The sequence below is a fragment of the Hippopotamus amphibius genome, chromosome 1, assembly GCF_030028045.1.
Source record: "Hippopotamus amphibius kiboko isolate mHipAmp2 chromosome 1, mHipAmp2.hap2, whole genome shotgun sequence".
In the NCBI taxonomy this organism is placed as follows: domain Eukaryota; kingdom Metazoa; phylum Chordata; class Mammalia; order Artiodactyla; family Hippopotamidae; genus Hippopotamus; species Hippopotamus amphibius.
The window spans coordinates 171,057,126-171,076,492 of NC_080186.1; the positions used below are offsets into that span (position 1 = coordinate 171,057,126).

Genomic DNA, 19,367 nt, shown 5'->3' on the forward strand with positions numbered 1-19,367 from the left:
TTCTTATAGCCTGCTCTCTTCTGGTCACATGACGGTTAAAAATTTAACTCAGGAAAAAATGAAAAAAAAATACAGAGATCTCATCCTCAACATCCTTTCCCCTTCTTATTGAAGACGTTCAATCCTAAATCTCAGATGCTACCAAATATTACGGATGGAGTTCTCTTTCTCTCTCTTTTTCTTAAATTTATATTTTTGTATTGTTACTAAAGTAATACTTGTGTTCTTGCTAGATGATTGTATTTTTGAAAGCCCAGTGTAAATTTTATTCTACACAGTAACAGGAAAAGAATCCAGGCACCAGTCCATAAAAGCATTATAGTCTCCTGGTATAAGTACACAATCTGCTTAGCTCTATGGAGAATGTAAAGCTATAGTTCCATAAAGGGAACAGTTTGAAACTGGCAACTTGGGCGTGCTTGCCTGGGCCACACAAGCCAACTCTAGCCGTGACTGGGCACTCAGGAACTAGGGTGCCAGCTACTGATACCAGGGAGCAGCAAAGCAGTATACCCATATCTTTACCCATGTAATCTATTTTGGCATTTGAAAGTTTATTTAATGCATCTTTGAAAGTACCATCTATGTAAAGTAATATGTGGCAAAGTATGTTCTTATAAATGATTTTTCCACAATAAATGGCCACTTCTCATTTCTTTATCTTTTTTTCCTTCTAGTTATGGTTTATTATTGCTGCTAATACTGTCAGACTTTGTGCTTGACTTACACGAGAACCTGACTTAGCTGCTCTCCTGGAAGTCCCTGATATGTTTTCTAGTATTGATAGATAAGCGAGCACCTCAGGATACTTTCTTTTTTTTTTAACTTTTTATTTTATATTGGATTATAGTTGAATAACAATGTTGTGTTAGTTTCTGGTATACAACAAAGTGATTCAGTTATACATATACATGTATCTATTCTTTTCAAATTCTTTTCCCAATTAGGTTGTTACAGAATATTGAGCAGAGTTCCCTGTGCTATACAGTAGGTCCTTGTTGGTTATCTATTTTAAATATAACAGTGTGTACAAGTCAACCCCAAATTCCCAATCTATCCCTCCCTCCATCCCTCCCCCACTGGTAATAATAAATTCATTCTCTAAGTCTGTGAGTCTGTTTCTGTTTTGTAAATAAATTCATTTGTATCTTTTTTTTTAGATTCTGCATATAAGTGATATACAATATTTCTCTTTCTCCATCTGACATACTTCACTCAGCATGACATTCTCTAGGTCCGTTCATGTTACTGCAAATGGCAGTATTTCATTCTTTTTAATGGCTGAGTAATATTCCATTGTATATGTACTGCATCTTCTTTATCCATTCTTCTGTTGATGGACATTTAGGTTGCTTCCATGTCTTGGCTATTGTAAACAGCACTGCAATGAACATTGGGGTGCATGCATCCTTTCAAACCATGTTTTTCTCTGGGTATTTGCCCAGGAGTGGGATTGCAAGATCATATGGTAGCTCTATTTTTAGTTTCTTAAGGAACCTCCATACTGTTCTCCATAGTGTCTCTACCAATTTACATTCCCACCAACAGTGTACAAGGGTTCTCAGGATACTTTCAATGGCAGGTAATAGGAACCCTGCTCAAACTAAAGGGACTTTATTGCCTCCCATAACTAAAAGTCCAGATGAGGAACAATTATAGAGTGGTCCAGTTAGGGCCTTTGCTCCATTTCTCTGTAGTCTGTAGTCATCTACTCTGTGCTTTCATATGTGTCAGGTTTTTCTGTTTTGTTTTGGTTTGGTTTGGTTTCGTTTTTTCTTAAGCTTGATTCCCCTCGTCATTGTAACAGAACTGCTATCAACAATTATGGCAACCTGCATCCTCATTCACATCTGGCTGGAGAGTCTGGCTTTCCATTGCTCTCCATTAAAAGTAAAGAAGGACTTTCTCAGAAAACCTGCCCTGGTGTCTCATTAATTAGAATATGAGGCTCATTTCTATTCTTAACAAGTCACTGGTAAAGGCAATAGCAAGACCAACCACTTCTACCCCATGAGATCAATTACACAAATCTTATAAATGGAGGAAGGAGAAAATCATCACCATCACCATCACTATCATCAGCATTTCAGATAGATTTAGGAAATTAAACATATTGGTCGTTTATGGACTTACTTTTTCTAGTAGAGACCCTTCTCCTGCATCTTGCCAGTTATGATGCAGGCACCTATTCGCTCAGCTTCAAGCAGGCTTTTTCTAAATTTCTTATATCCAGCTCTTTCCTTCTTATGCCTCTCCTGTAAGCCTTCCCCATCAAGCACATTCTCTCTTCTTGGGCATCTGGTAAACAAAAGTAAATAAACATACTGTATACTATTCATTCATTTTAATTGCTGTTTAATTAAACTTCTTGTTTTTTTTTTTTTAATAATTTTTTTTGGGGGGTACACCAAGTTCAATCATCTGTTTTTATACACATATCCCCGTATTCCCTCCCTTCCTTGACTCCCCCCACCCTCGAGTCCCGCCCCCCGCCCCAGTCCTCTAAGGCATCTTCCATCCTCAAAAACTCCTTGTTTTTATTGGCCTTGATAGTTTCAAGACAGGTATTTTGCAGAATGTTCTTAATTGAGATTCGTCTGATTTTATTTTTCATGATAAGACTGAGGTTGTCTATAGGTTATTGCCTACATATTGTCTTTTCTTTACTCCAGTGTCTATAACTAACATCTAAGGAAAGCATATGAAAAACCTGTATTATTGCTTTGCTCTTCTCATATACAGAACTTTCCCACACATCCTGTAAAAAATTGATTCATTTTACTACAAAACTCCATTAGATCTGAATGTCTTTCATGTTTTCATATAGCACACAATTAGATCATAATAGCTTCAAATAATGTTCTCTTTTTGGATTTAAATAGGTCATAAAGGTAATTAAATAGTAAAATCGGGTATTTTGATGCAGATCAAAGACAATTGACCAATTCGTAGACTTCCTTTTTAAGCTTAATAGTTTGGTTGCATGTTAATCAACAAAATATTTGACTGACACAGGATTTACAGGCATAGGTTTGATCATTACCTTTGATATAAACCAATTAGTTCATATTTCTCCTTTACTGGTTTTAATGGCAGCATCAAAAAAGAATTGCCTTTTGTTTACTCAACTCAGTCTGACAGAAATGTGTTCATTATGTTATTGCCTTTTTGGCATAAGCTTTCATGTATCATCTTCAATATTTTTAGCTTGTCGGTATAAGAATATATCTGATCTCAATACTGCAGCTCTTACTATATGGAGAATTGCTTTAATTTTCCATTAAATTATTGACAATTTTTAAAACATATGTATATAGAAAGTGGCCTTTTTTTGGCTCATATGTCCACTTAGAGCTAATAGTACATTCAAGCAATAGCATAAAAAGCCACGATAAAAAAAGATAGCAAATACATTACCTATTTACATTCCCACATTTCGTGTCAACATGTTTACCTTTTACCCATCCATTACTGATAATAGCTTCCTTGTTCTCATTCATTGTGCACAATGAGGCCTTAGTAATCACTTGACTGCTCTTCAAATTCCAGACCTAATTCACAAACAACTAAAAAGAAGTAAAACAGCTGTCAATCCTAAGAGATCTGCCTCATGAATCATACTAGAAGACCCCAAGAAGCACAGTCAATGAACAGTCCTCTGAGTATCTATGGGTAGAGAGGCTTCTTTGTAATTCTATGTCAAGAATTAAGAGTTAGATAATTTAAGTTTCAGTTCAAGCCAAAATTAATCTAATTTCCATTTTAAAGGGCAAGATTGAAGCACTTAATTTCCGACAATTTTGGCTTTTCTTCCATCTATCATTTCTCTTGACATTGGGTCTAAGTTTCTGAGAGTGTGCTAAGGACACTTGGGGAGGAGGAGGGCATTGGCTCTGCTTAAGTAAACTATGATACAGGCATCAAAAACTACTATAAAAAATAAGAAAGTTCTTTGTGTAGTAATTTGGAAAGATCTCCCGTATACATTACTAAATGGAAATCTTCAGGTTCAGAATAGAATTTTATATCCTTGAAATGGGCACAGAAATAAGAATATGTATTTATACTTATTATATCTTCATAAAGACATACAGAAAGTTTTCACAAGAAACGAATAAAAATGGTTCTCTACCAAGGGTGGAGACAAGTCAGGATGGAACCAAGACATACTGACATATCTTTTCATCTTGCTTTATGTATTGTTTTATCTAAAACAAGATGGTCAATTTAAAAGAAAATACAAATAAAATATTTAAATTCTCTCTTAACTCACATACCCTTCAAGCTCTTTACTTCTGTCTCCATTTAATGCAAAATTTCATAAAATTATCTCCACTTTCTCACGAGCATTCACTCTTCAACCTATTTGAATCTGTCTTATTGCCTCCCCACTGGTCAAAAACCTCTCTTGCTGAAGTCATTAATGTACCTATTTTGCCAAACCCATGTAACAATTTTCTTTCTAGCCTTAATTTTCTAGATCAGTCAGTATCATTCTACACTACTGACCATTATCTTGTTAGGTCTGTAACACTGGTGCTCACTTCCTCTTACTTCTGCTCCTGTGTTTCCACCTCCACCTGAGCTCTAACTGTTGCTTCTCCTTACACTTTGGTCCTAGGCTTGGTCTGGGCTTGGTCTTGGGTCATCTTTCATTCTGCTAGAAGGTGTCCTTGAACTCCTTAACTCTAAACATATGTATGTGGCAATGCCAAAATTTTATCTTTAACTCAGACCACCCACTGAGCTCTAGCCCGGTGGGAACATACACTCTTGGACTGCTCTCAGTATTGCATTACTGCAGACAATGCCCAAGTCAATGACCTTGTAAATATGTCTTTCTGCATACGTCCAGGTGCATCTGTTTGAATAAATTCCCAGAAAATGAGATCACTAGACCAAAGATATGTGTTTTATAATAATAGATATTGCTAAACTGATTCCTATGGGGTTATATAATCTTACTCTCCCATTAGCAATACATGTGGGCCCGTTTCTTATTTCCTTGCCAACTGTTATGAAACTTTTGAATTTTGCCAACATGATAAGTGAAAAGCAGAAGCAAAATGTACTTCCAGTATGTTTCTCTTATTATGAATAAGGTTGGACACTTTTTACACACTTAAGAATTATTTTCTCTGAACTGCTTGTGTTCATAATCTTTGTTTTTGTTTGTTTGTTTGTTTACTGTGTTATTTATCTTTTCTAAGACATCTTTATTTAAGAGATTATCCCTTATCTGTGATGCAAGTTGCACATATTCCCCCAGTTTTTCAATTGTCATTTGATTTTTTCGTGTTTTTTTCCCCAAGCAGAAATTTCTCTTCTTTTCCTTTCTTTCTTTCTCCTCCTTCTCTTCTTCTCTCTTTCATATTTCCTCCCCACTCTCTCCCTCTCATTTCTGTCTCCCCTCTTTCCCTTCCTTCCTCTTATGTAGTCAAATATTTTTATCTTTCCATTTTGGTTTGTGAATTATTTTGAGTTATAGTTAGAAAGGCCTTTGCCTTTCCAGTGTTATAAAGGAACTGGTCCATATTTTCTTTCAGTGTTTCACATTTAAATATTTCATGTGTTTAGAGGTTATTCTCATATACAGTCTGTGGTGTGAATCTAACTATTTTTTCCAGACAGTAATCTTGTTGTCTAAAGAACATTTATTTAAAATTTTATCTTTGTTCTATTGCTGTCATACTGTGTACTAAATTCTTGTCTTTGTTTCAAACTTTTGATCATTTTCCATTGGCTGGCGTGTCTATTCATGAACCAGGAACACACTGCTTTAATTGCTGAGGGTTTATGTTTTAATGTGAGATATGACTCATTAGCCCCCATGGCTCTTCCTTTTTCAAAATTATCTTAGATATTTTTGCCTGTTAATTTTTCCACATATACTTTAAAATCACCTAGTCTAGTTCTAGAAAAGGGAAGTCTTTTTAAATATGGAAAATAACAGAACATATTTATATACTGAGAAAAATAATTGAGTAGAGAGGAGAGGTTAAATTCAGAAGAGAAAGAGAGATAATCAGGAAGAATTCTTAAGTGGGAGAGAGGAGTTCTAGAACATATATGAAAAGAATGGCTTTTGATAGTAAAAGGAACATTCATTCCATGACAAGAAAAATGAAATTAATTGGCATATAGACTTACCATTTTTTGAATGCTATGGAAATGATGGTGTTCCCATATGGTGACTTGCATATTCTCAATGGTGAGGAAAGCTATCAGCTGAATAGAGTAGGGTGGATGAGGAATGGAAGATTGGGAAAGCATGGAGAAGTCTGACATAGTGAAAAAAACACGAGAAACCAATTGATTTAATGAAGATTGGGATTGACTGATGACATGAATTGGAGAGGGAAGAAAGCTGTGAGCCCTTTGATGAAGTCTTCAGAGGATGAAGTGGCAGTCCCAAGATATAAGGATGTTATAGCAAGATAGCAGGGTCCTCACAGGACCAGGAATCATAATAGTCCAGAAAGGACCATGAGGTACAAAGAGCACAACTTCTGGACCACATTATTTGGGGTATATGAGTGTTTACAACCTCCACTTTAGTGGACCAAAGAGAAAATGGTTCCCTCCAGGGAGAGCCACACTTCCAATAAGGCAAATAGTTGGAAGGATAGGTTTGATTAGACATTGAGGATTTATAGGGAATTTGGTATGCATAGATCTGGGTTCCAAGAGGGCCTAGAGGAAAGTCTGAGCAGCAGGGAGAGTTAGAGAATGAGAATAAAGCAAATGGGACACAATATATAACCAGAGCTCAGAATCTTAGGGGAGTTGTTAAAAATGCAAGTTCCCAGGACCAATATCCAACAGAGTTTCTGATGTAGTAGTTAGGTAGCACCTGAGGACCTGCATATTAAAAGCTGCACAGATGATTGTTACTCACTCTGGCCTTGAAAACCATGTCTCTTGTTGGAGGCTGGGGACTGTGGCAATAAGGGCTTCCTGCAGTAATTTGATGAAGAGGAGGAACCATCACTCTTCACAAGGTCAGGCTGTGTTGAGTGAGAAATACAATCACACTTTCACCCTTTCACCTCACTGTTGAAATGTGACAGAACACGCAAATGGTAATTGTACAGCTATGCCCCTGTCTCCAGAAGGATGTGAGTCAAATAGTTTACATACATTAAATGTCAGATTAAATGAAGAAACCAAAATTCTGACTAAGGAAAAGACAATGAAAGCACTCTAAGAGGCTGATAAACTCCACAGACATTTTTAGTGCTACATTTTAACTTTGACTTTTAATTTGGTGAAGACATTGCCCAGAGCTTTCTGGTCTGAAAACCATAGTCCAATAATAAATCCTTTCGTCAGTAAAAAAGCAGATGTAACAAATAATGAAAGATCATCAAGAATGTGGTTTAAACTTGGTTTTTGTTACACATTTTAAAATTTACTTACAAATTTACCGAAATATAGGCAGAATTAACAACCAGAGTGTTCTACCTCAAGATGATAACACTCATGTATGAAGTTCATAAAAAATATCAAATGTTTTTTACTCTTCTCTTGAACTGTCTCAATTCATCTTAAATACATCAAGAAGTGGTAGAATCTACAGGGAAGTGAAATACATTGAAAGAGAAGATGACAACCTAAAAATTATTTCTCCTGAGAAAGGCTGAGTATTTTAAATTCCCTCCTGTAATAATTCAATTCTCTGCTATCTGTCTTATGCTTTCCTTAAAGATGCCAAGATACTTAACTTTTAAATGGTTTTAAAAGCATACATAAGCAGTATACAGCAATTTCTCAATTCAAATGATACAGAGGGTATAGAGGAAAAAGTAAAAGCCACCTACTCCCCATCCAATTCTATACTTCTTAATTAAATAATTAAGACTATTTGAAACTGTCCTTGTGAATATTTATATTTCTCAATGTATTTTTAATGAATGATAAATACCCTTTGTAACCGCTATTCTTATGGATATAACATGGACATGCAGACTTTTCAGTCACCCTTTGTAATCATTGAAGAGCATCACAAAATATAGATTCTACCACTATTTATTTTACTTTTCTGTATTTTAGGTTGTCTTCAATTCTCCAATTAATAATGTTTCCCTGAACTGAATATAATCTGACATAAATACTGGCTCACTATTAATAACTTTTTATTCTTAGAAGTAGAATTGCTGGGTCAAAGTTAGATGTATTTTATGTTGCACCCATTTATAGGCCCACCAACAATGCATATAAGAGTTCTATTTCTAGTATGTTGCTGGCTCTAGACAGATCCAATATTTTTAATTGTTCAAATCTCATTGGTAAAAAGGATTTCATCCTTATTTTAAGTTGTAGTTTCCTAACTTGTAATGAGTCTTAAGATTTCTTTCCCCAGTGTTTCAAAGACATCTGTAGTTTTTCCATTGAATTTCACATTTTCTATGCTATCATCGTTATTTGCATTACATCTACCTTACGTATAAGCTGCCAAAACAGTATTACAAATTATGCTTTAAACAAAGAAATAACATTTGTTAAACCAACAAATAACACAATCTTTTATATTTACCAACATATTTACCATTTTCAATATTCTTCATTCCTTCTTGAAGACAGGAGTTTCTACTTGCTCTTACTTTTCCTTGGTCTAGAAAAGCTACCTCAGTATTTCTTCTAATATACAATTCCTGGCTATGAATTTTTTTATCTGAAACTTTTTTTCTGATACTGCATAATTTTTTTTTTATATCTGAAACTTCTTTTATTTCATTTTCATCCTTAAAGAATACTTTTGCTGCATATAAAATTCTGGCTTCAGTTGTTTATCATTGTTAAAATATTATTTCATTTTCTTCTGGCTTCCACAGTTGCAATGAGAAGTCAGCCATAATTCAAACTGTTGGTTTATTATTATTTTTAATGAAACATGCTGTTTTATTCTCTAACTGCTGTCAAGAATTACTCTTTACCCATAGTTTCCAGCAGTGTGATCATAATGTGCCTAGGTACGGTTTTCTTTGTATTTTTCCAGTTTGAGGTTTGCTGGGCTCCTGGTATACTGAAAAAATTTTATGTCTATTGCCAAGTTTGCTTTTGAAAATAACCCTCAATAGTAATACGGGGTAGTTAAAATTTCCTCACCCTGGCTGGCCAAACCTGTGCTATACAGTAGGCCCTTGTTGGTTATCTATTTTAAATACAGCAGTGTGTACATGTCAACCCCAGATTCCCAATCTGCACCCCCCCTTCGTAACCATAAGTTTGTTGTCTAAGTTTGTGAGTCTGTTTGTTTTGTAAATAAGTTCATTTGTATCATTTTTTTTTAATTCCACATATAAGTGATATCATATGATATTTATCTTTCTCTGTCTGACATACTTAACTTAGTATGATAATCTCCAGGTCCCTCCATGTTGCTGCAAATGGCACTACTTCATTCTTTTTAATGGCTAATATTCCATTGTATATAAGTACCACATCTTCTTTATCGATTCATCTGTTGATGGACATTTAGGTTGCTTCCATGCCTTGGCTATTGTAAACAATATTGCAATGAACATTGGAGTACACATATACTTTTGAACCATGTTTTTCTCCAGGTATATGCCCAGGAGTGAGACTGCTGGATCATATGGTAGCTCTATTTTAGTTTCTTAAGGAACTCCTATACTGTTCTCCATAGTGACTGTACCACTTTACATTCTCACCAACAGTGTAGGAGGGTTCCCTTTTCTCCACACCCTCTCCAGCGTTTACTGTTTGTAGACTTTTTCATGATGGCCATTCTGACTGGTGTGAGGTGATATGTCATTGTAGTTTTGATTTGCATTTCTCTAACAATTAGTGATGCTAAGCATCTTTTCATATGCCTCTTGGCCATCTGTATGTCTTCTTTGGAGAAATGTCTATTTAGATCTTCTGCCCACTTTTTGATAGGGTTGTTGGTTTGATATTGAGCCACATGAGCTATTTGTAAATTTTGGTGATTAATCCCTTGTCAATCAGATGGTTTGCAAATATTTTCTCCCATTCTGTGGGCTATCTTTTCATTTTGTTTATGGTTTCCTTTGCTGTGCAAAGGCTTTTGAGTTTAATTAAGTCCCATTTGCTTATTTTTGTATTTTCCATTGCTCTAGGAGACAGATTGAAAAAGATATTGCTGTGATTTATATCAGAGCGTTCTGCCTATGTTTTCCTCTAAGAGTTTTATAGTATCTGGTCTTACATTTAGGCCTTTAATCCATTTTGAGGTTTTTTGTTTGTTTGTTTATGGTGTTAAAGAATGTTCTAATGTTTTTATATGTAGCTCTCCAGGTTTTCCAGTACCATTTATTAAAGAGACTGTCTTTTCTCCATTTTATAGTCTTGCTTCCTTTGTCATAGATTAATTGACCATAGGTGTATGGGTTTATTTCTGGGCTTTCTATCCTGTGTGATTGATCTATATGTTTGTTTTTGTGCCAGCACCATACTGTTTTGATGATGGTAGTTTTGTAGTATAGTCTGAAATCAGTGAGCCTGATGTGGGGCTCAGAACTTTCACTCCAGTGGGAGAACTTCTGTGGTATAATCATTTTCCAGTTTGTGGGTCACCCATCTGGCATGTATGAGGTTTGATTTTATCGTGATTGTACCCATTCTACCATCTCATTGTGGCTTCTTTGTCTTTGGATATAGGGTAACTTTTTTGATAGACTCCAGTGTCTTTTCATTGATTGTTGTTCAGTTGTTCAGTTGTGATTTTGGTGTTTCCACAAGAAGAGGTGAGCTCATGTCCTTCTGCTCCACCATCTTGTCTCCCAATCTAGTCTCCACATTTTTTCAGGAGCTATGAATTAGTAAAAAAAAAAGTTCATTCAGATTTATAGCATTTTAATCTAAATTAAAAATATAAACATAAAGGCAAAACAGTTTTTTTAATGGGAAAGGTAAAGAACAGCCAGACCACCAACATAAAAATTAAATGCCAATTTCTTCATTTACTTAATAACTTTTTAATAAAGACAATCCATGCGCATTTATATAGTGTAAGCATGGATATGCCTAGGTTTATTTAACTTTTTTTAATCTCTATTCATTTAAAAATTTCTTTCCCTTAAAATTCTGGATTTTTGCAAAACTGATATTTTCTCATTTATTTTTCTCATTTGAAAGTGTGAAATTTGTCCTTTTATTTCTATGCTACTTATGGTTAACCTTTACATTTAAAAAATGTTTTATAACCTATGTTTTCCTAACAATGACAAAGAGGAACTATCTGCAACTTCTCTTCCAACCAAAATAAACTTTTTAGCCGGGGGGGGGGGGGAGCAACATGAGGCAAAGCCAACTTTCCTTCTGGTTGTACAGAGAATTAGGTTCATGGGCAAAGGAGTTTCCTTCTGGGCCCTATTCTACTTCTTAGTTCAGCTCCACCACCCCCTCCCATGGAAGTTAGCTCACTTTCGTAAGAGTCTTTCATGTGCTTTTGGCTTGAGGTAAACACTGGAGGCTGGTGCTGCCAGATTGAGATAAGTACCACTGCACTTATTACATTATCCTTGTGATACTCTTCCCAGTTAACTACTCAAAAACCTGTTCACAAAGTTAACACATGGGTCCTATTCTAGTCTATTCTTTCCCTGTATTATTAGTGGGTTCTATAGCTTTGCTGGATTTTAGCATCAATTTGATCCTATTTATATATCTTCCCAAAATTCCTAAATGCTTTGGGATTACAAGTTTTCCTGCTTTGCTGTTTCATATTTTTACATTTCTTCTAGCATCTTAATGTGAGTTTAGGATAAGGGAGACAGGAGCATATGCATTTAGTCAGTTACCTTCCTTAAAATGAAAATTTACAATTACAAACATCAGAACAAAACCTCAAAACTCATATTCATAAATTTGATTTTATTGAGTTATAGGACAAGGCACATAAAAATCAAACATTTGAGTAAATTTTAACTCTTTACTCAAAACTAGAAATTTTAAATAGTAGTAAGTACATTTTTAGAAGATGTCTAAATTGTTAACCACTTATTTATTATTTAAAAACTTTAAGGCAGATATTTACTTATGCGCTGAATCCCCAAATAGGTAAAAAAAATAATCAACTAAAGTTTGTTATCAATTAAAACAAATTAAAGTTATTACTTAAAGAAAAATTGTTGCAAATTAAGCAAATATAAAACATGCTTAATTAGTGTCAGTTCCTTCTCCCCATTTCATATTAAAGAATCACATACTCTCCTCTCACTTTTCTTAAGCAGCATATGAAAATCCCATACATAAAAAAAAAATCTTAAAGTTTAATCTCCCCTAATATTATCTGATCATAAATTTCTTTGGTCAATGGAATATATGATTTTTTCAAGTTATCCATGAAGTAAAGTGGATCAGAAATTTTCAGTGGACTAAATCCTTCTTCCACCAACTGAAACTTCTGTAGTTTGAATGTTCCTGTTGTTTCCATCTTTTCCTATAAAGCAATGACCAGGATTAGTGGAGTAATTGAATATTATCTATAAAATACAATAAAATACTCAACAATATAGACTGTAATATTTAATTATAACATTTTTATATCCAGTGACCATCTCTATTTTTACTATTAATAATTTAACATTAGAAATTTTTAAATGCCCTTTAGAACAGTTAAATCCTTACCTTGATTTTCCTGGGAACTTCATTCAACATATAAGAATTGTGAATGTAGTTAATAACTGATTACAACTGATCACAAATATGTCTAAAACATACAGGTTTACCTCTTCAATCCAATGTCAATATAATATTATGTACAAAGAATGCTACTAGATAGCAAGAAGATAAAAGCTGCAAAAGATAGCGATCTATTCCACAAGGCAAAATACTGCAAGAACCAGAGAGGGTAAGGAATGATCTAAAAGTTGGGTTCCCAAACTAAGCACTGAAGTGCCTCATGGTACCTCAGTGAATTGCCAGGGTCCCCATGGGATATTTAAAATTTTCAAGGTAAACCCAGTGACATCTGTTGTCACGCTAGCAAACGACTAGCTCAAGGTAGTTCATAGTTTCAATGTTAGTTTAGAAACAGGGTTTTTGGTGGTTGCCATGATACTTATTCTACTTTGCCCTAAGTAATGAATAAATGAATGTTTAGGTATTTGTTTTGGCCGAAGAGTGCTATGAACTAATGACTAAGACACTAAAGATGCTATAAATCTAGAAAGTTTAAGAATCTTTGCTTAAGGAATTTAAAGGAGACAAGGATATTATCTCTGTGATAGTTTAAGGCATAGAGAAGCAAACTTGTTTTAACTCAGATGACAGTTAGGGTCCATATAAGGTTCCTGGAGTAGTTTGGCCATTTTTATGCACCCTTCTGAACTAATTCAACACAGTCAACTTCTCTTTGAAACTTCTTCCCCGATCTCATCCCCTACCCAAAACTGTCATCACAGAATTAGATGTAACTGTGTAGAAGCACATATTCTTTTCTCTTTTTTAGAAAATTAAAAGTTCACATTATACACATTGATGTTCTGCCTTTTTTCAAAAAAAAAACCCCAACATTATACCAGGTATGTTTCTCCAGGTTAGATAATTTTCATCAAAATGGCACTTTTTAATGGTTTCATAAGATCTCATCTAATTATAACATGTTAATTAACCTTACTCTTATTCTTGACCTTACAGATAATATTAAAACATTTTACTACTATAAACAATATGTTATATATAACATTTGTGCATCTTTATGTCTATGGGTAAATTTCTGGAAATGAAATTACTAAATCAAAATATATGCAAACTCTAAGAGTGTGATTACATATTTACCAAACTGTTTTATAGAGAGATGATAACAATTTGTGTTCCCACAAGCCGAATGAAAGGACCAGTTGAATTTCATCTCAGCCATACTGAGTAATATCACATTTAAAAATGTTTTGTAAATTTATTGCCAAATAGAATCCTTTTTAAAACTGTGCTAAACAGAGTTTTAATAAGATAGTTGTCTTATTCATTTTGTCAGAAGTAACTTATACTTTTGCATTGCTTATATCAGATCATTTATTATAATTTATTTATTAAATACTTTTACTGCCAACTAAGTGTTATGTACTGTGCTAACTATAGCAAACAATATAATAAACATAACACTCATAGGCCAAGTTCTCTTAGGTGTTTAATGATTCTAAAATATTTTCTAAATTTGTACAAGACTGATTTAATCTTAAAGAGGAGTCCTGTGCTAAAATATTCCTTCTGCTTAATGACAGTGAATTTTAAGTTGCCTTTGGAGGAAAATGTTTAAAATATTATTTGATCCATAAACTTTCTAGTCCATTAAAATACATTCTTTCTGGGGCAAGATGGAGGGGCAGGAGAGAGCTGGATGTGGTTATAAAATGATAATATGAGGGAGCCTTGTGGTGGTGGAATTGTTCATATCCTGACTACGGTCACTGATACATGAAGCTACACAGGTAATAAAAATGTATAGAGCTTAATACACACACAAATGAGGACAAGTAAAACAGAGGGGATTTTAATAAGACGAATGGATTGTATCAATGTCAATATCCTGGTTGCAATCATTTCAAAATATGTTACCATTGGAGGATACTGAGTAAAACGTACACAGGACCTCTCTGTATTGTTTCTTACAAATGTATGTGAATCTACAATTATTTCAAAAATTTCAATAAAATTGTTACTTTTTTTTCATATTTACTTTATTATTTCAGAGAACTGTTATGAAAATAATCTGAGACATGTAAAAGCTCTTAAAATATTATTTAAATGGCATATATACTTATGACAGTTTACATGATGTGTTTCACTGGCCAAGCAGTGACTTGGCCACAAGGATTACTCAGCAAATGCTTTAAAAAAGAATATTAAGTCAGCTATTGTTCTATTAGAGTTCTAACAGTGATATGACAATTACATGCAGAAAAATTCTATGTGATTGGATATTAAGAGAGGATGAGGACTACCTTTGGGAAATAACATTTAAGGCACAACATTAAATGAACAATTGGCTGAATAAATGAGCAAGCAAAGTTGCCCAGTAGCTGAGTAAATCTGTTTTTTTTTTTTTTTTTACTGGACTTTACTCCAGCAACCTCACAAGAGAGAGCCTACCTCTCAAAACAAATGAATTCTGAATTTCCCCAAAATATAAAGTCCCCGAGGGAGATTGGACAGAATGAAGATAAAAATTAAAAGCAAAATTGCTTTAAAGTCAGTTGCCTTAAGGGTCTACACCCTACACATCCTGCAGACACTTTGATGTCAGCTCGGTGGAACCTAATTTTAGGTACACGGCACTAAATGTCTTCAAGAAGCATGAAGGCATGTGTAAGATGTGGGTCTGGCTGGCCACCATCACTGGGACCATTATTTATCTTGATTGAAGAGGGGGAGAGCAACAAATAGGACAACGACAAAGACTTCCTAGCTTTTTATTGTGCTCCCCTCTATAATTAGGCTTCAAATATGGCATAAATTAGCATCCCAATACTTTTCATTGTTCTTGAAATTTTCTAATAAAAATAAAATGCACATATTATCTCAGCGGTAAATATTATTTTGTAATTAAACCATCTCTTAGATTCCTGGTCTTAAATTTTATAGGTAGGTAAAATTACCTGAATTCTTAAAAATCGTGGGCAGGCATAAGCTGGTAAAAATGTTACAACTTGTTCATAAACTTTTTCCAAGTCTAAAGACTTATCTGGTTTCAAAGTAATAGCAGCCATTCCGGTTTTTCCTTCATAATCTGAAAAAAAAGTTTGTAATAGAGTAAGTTTTATAAGTAGTAGATGAGTTTTTTTTTTAAATCCTGTTAATTACACACTAATTGTTACAAATATAGACATTACATCTATTGCAGCAATAACAATGCAACAGCAGCATAAATGAGTGGGTCTTTCCCTGAGCATATATGATTTACTCCCTAGAAATGATTTAGGAAAAAGGAAGTGCAGAGTCTACGTTTAACTGTCTACACTAGAAAAACAAAACAGATAGAATAGAAAACACCATAAATGACCCATAATTTGCATCCTGACATTATTAATATAAAATATTAAGAGGAAATATTAATTTAAAAGCAAATATATTTTAGAGAAATGTCCATACTAAGTAAGCATCAATGCAAAAAATAAAGGGTATTATTCAATATTTTTAAAGTTAGGAAACTACAGACTGGTATTTCCATAACTAATTCCACAGATCGCTTACTGCTTATCATGCCACCTTTTTTCCAGGGGTTCAGAATCTCTTGTAGCATTTCCCCAGCGCCCAGTGCCTGTCTATTAGAGTAAATATCCTTTGTGTTTGCTCCCCTATCCAAACATTCCTACATTCAGTGTCCCCTGCACCTACAAACATTAATTGGAAAATATTGTCATTTGTTAAAAAAAAAAAAAAGGCGACTGTCATGTAATTTCAAGTTGGTCACTTTTATTTGCCAATTTCACCAATACGAGACAATCCTCATGTGCTATTTATAAAGATAAATGAGGCCAAACAGATTTTAAAATAATTTCTGAAAAAGATTCAACTTAACTACAAGTCAGTGTTATTAAACATTTAAATTAGAACACGTTCCTGTTTAGTGGTATGTATAAACTCTACTCATCAAGAGAAAAATAATAGACCATTGAAAAGCTGTTAACTATTTCTAGCAGAGTCACTGACCAGAGTTTTCAAGATCTGCTTGAAAATACACACATATGTTAAAACGCAGTTGGTAACTTTCCCTGGGTGTGACCATAAAGTTTGCTAGCGTGGTGTAGGGCATTACTTGCCAAGCCCAAACTAAGATATTTATTTTAATATGTGAAAAATGAAATGTTGAATTAGTAAGACTGTTACAAAATGAAAGAAAAGTGGCACATTCTGAGAATCCTTCCAAAACCGGAAATATATTCATACCTGGCACAGCCACACCATAGACATTTGCTTCCTGTATGAAATCCAACATTCCAATAACATCAGCAACCTCTGTGGTTGCAACGTTCTCCCCTTTCCATCTGAACAAAAAAGCAGTTCCAGTTAGTACATATATATTTGCAGAATGAGGTACCCAGCTTTAAGTTTTAGTGTCTTGCATTTGGCTCCTTGCAAGCACCTAATAACCAAAAATAATGGCAGTTTTCAAAATGAAAGACGTTTCTAAAGAAAAACTTTGTTGATAAGTCAACAAAATCAGTATCTGTTTTTTAGTTAAAATTATGTTATCTGTGTCTCATTGGTATCAATTGCTTACCGTAAAATGTTTTTTAAAAAATATGTGATAAAAAATAAAATAACAAATCCCTCTTTGTTTTATAATATAACAGTTAAGTACAAAGCATTCTGTATCTCTAATGAAAGAAAAACCTGAAAGGAAAGCTATAGTTGTCTTTCAGTGTACTGACCCCCTTTAATTTCTAGGGATTAACCCCTTTGGCTGTTTTAATGCATTTGAATGAATATTTTAATTAAAAGGATTTTACATAAGGTGACCTCCGAACTTGACACAAAGAAGGTGAGGACATAGGAAGTATAATTCATTTATTCATTCAAACGTTTTTGGACTGCCTACTGTCTGTCCTCCACTGTTGTAAAAGTCATTGATTAGTAAAGCAAAATAAATTTGTAAGTCTAAAATAAACGTAAGGAATTTAAAAAGAAAATATAACAAAGGGAAATTTTGCTGCTTCACTATTTTTGCCATTAGGTCAAGAATTAGACCATATTTGACTAAATTGGTTATCATTTCGGCATCACATCTGTCTGCCTGTATCATATTCTGAAAAAAAGGAGCTCCCTGATTTGAACCCAAATGATTTGTTAAAATAATTATACAAACAACACCAAAATGTAATTTATATTTCAATCTAGAAACAGATGGACAGTGAATTTTTAAATGGGGAGACATGATTGAGACAAAAATGCTCCATGCCCTGAAGGTAGAGAGCAGGTGGTGTATAATGTTTCCGCAGAGCCTCGCTCAGAGCAGGGCTCACAATCACAGAACAAGCTTTGCAACCGACGCTATTTCATACCTGAAAGTGTCTCCAATACGGTCCCAAAAATAAAGGAAATTTTCCTGGTCTTGGACCATTAAATCTCCTGTGTTAAAGTAAACATCTCCCTTCTTAAAAACATCACAAAGCATTTTCTTTTCTGTGTGCTTCTTATTCCCAGCATAGCCAAAAAAGGGATTCTTTGCATTCACTCGAGAAATGAGAAGTCCAGGTTCCCCTGGGAGAGAGGCATTTTCAGCGGTTTGATGAAAACTATTATGACACACACCATGCATGCACCTAAATTACATCTGACCAACACATTCAGTAGAGCTTATCTTACTTTCCTCTGAACTTCTTTTTATTATATTTGACATCAATACTCTGGGTGCCTAAATCTAGCACACCTTTTCACAGACTGCCAAAGCACAAATCATTTTGGAAAAACTAACAGAAAAGGAAACTGAATGTAAAGAAAGGAATATTAAATTTATTTTACATCCTGGGTGGATACATCAATGGCTACATTTTTGGGTTATGTAGAGTCTAACACTGCTAATAATGACAATTCTATAAACAACAACTATAATAATAATTTTAAATAAGATTATGATGGTAGCAATATTTATTTATTGGACACTTACTATGAAACAAGCCCCATGAGAAATGCCACTGTCATCTTACTAATTTTTCACAGCAATCCTTTGAAATCGACCATTACCATCCCTATTTCACAGGCAAGGCACGAGGGCCCAGATAAGTGAAGTATGTTAGCAAAGTCCAACAAATAGAAAGGAATGGACCTAGAACTCAAATTCAAGTCTCCATGATTTTTCTGTAGAATATTATTTCTGATTTAATTAACATGTTATTAGAAGTTTAAGAAAATGTTTTATTCCTCTGGAATGTTATTCTGGAAATCCTCAATGGACAGGAGATAAGCCATGAAATTTATTAGTTTTACTTATATTTAGATACATTATCTAAAATAATTTTTAATCAGACTTATTCAAGTTAACAAGATATTGCCCAGCAATCAGCAAGATAAAAAAACTACTTCTAAGAGTATAAGACAGAGGGGAGCAGCAATCACTTCCCCAGAAGATGTCAAGGCCATTGTTGACTGGTTTTGGCCACTGTGAAGGCAGCTAACAACTAACTATGTGATGAGTTAGATGAGGCTGTATTTAGAGCAAACCCTAAAGCGATTTATATCATTTTAACACTCTCTTTTCAACTCTTATTGTTCCCACGCCTCTGGACATTAGGGATTCCGAGGGCACACGTGCCACTGTCCAAAACTAGCCTGCCCTGCCTCAGCAGGGACCCCTCACGGTCACTGTCATCACCAACACCATCATCATCACAACCACTGCCAATGCTGCACCTACTGAGCACTTTCTGGGTACCAGTCAC

General features: G+C 34.4%; 1 protein-coding gene across 4 annotated transcripts in view; it reads right to left on the bottom strand.

The window, feature by feature from the left end:
• Positions 1 to 11,844: 11,844 nt before the first annotated feature.
• The window catches only part of SLC27A6 (solute carrier family 27 member 6), a 56,427-nt gene continuing 48,904 nt past the window's right edge, over positions 11,845 to 19,367 (bottom strand). For all 4 annotated transcript variants that reach the window (XM_057736019.1, XM_057736025.1, XM_057735999.1 and 1 more), the window contains 4 exons: positions 17,991 to 18,189; positions 16,876 to 16,973; positions 15,585 to 15,715; positions 11,845 to 12,427 (listed from right to left, as the gene is read on the bottom strand). In XM_057736019.1, coding sequence (XP_057592002.1) covers positions 12,251 to 12,427; positions 15,585 to 15,715; positions 16,876 to 16,973; positions 17,991 to 18,189 — 605 coding nt within the window. In that variant the 3' untranslated portion in view covers positions 11,845 to 12,250. The remainder of the gene's footprint in view (positions 12,428 to 15,584; positions 15,716 to 16,875; positions 16,974 to 17,990; positions 18,190 to 19,367) is intronic.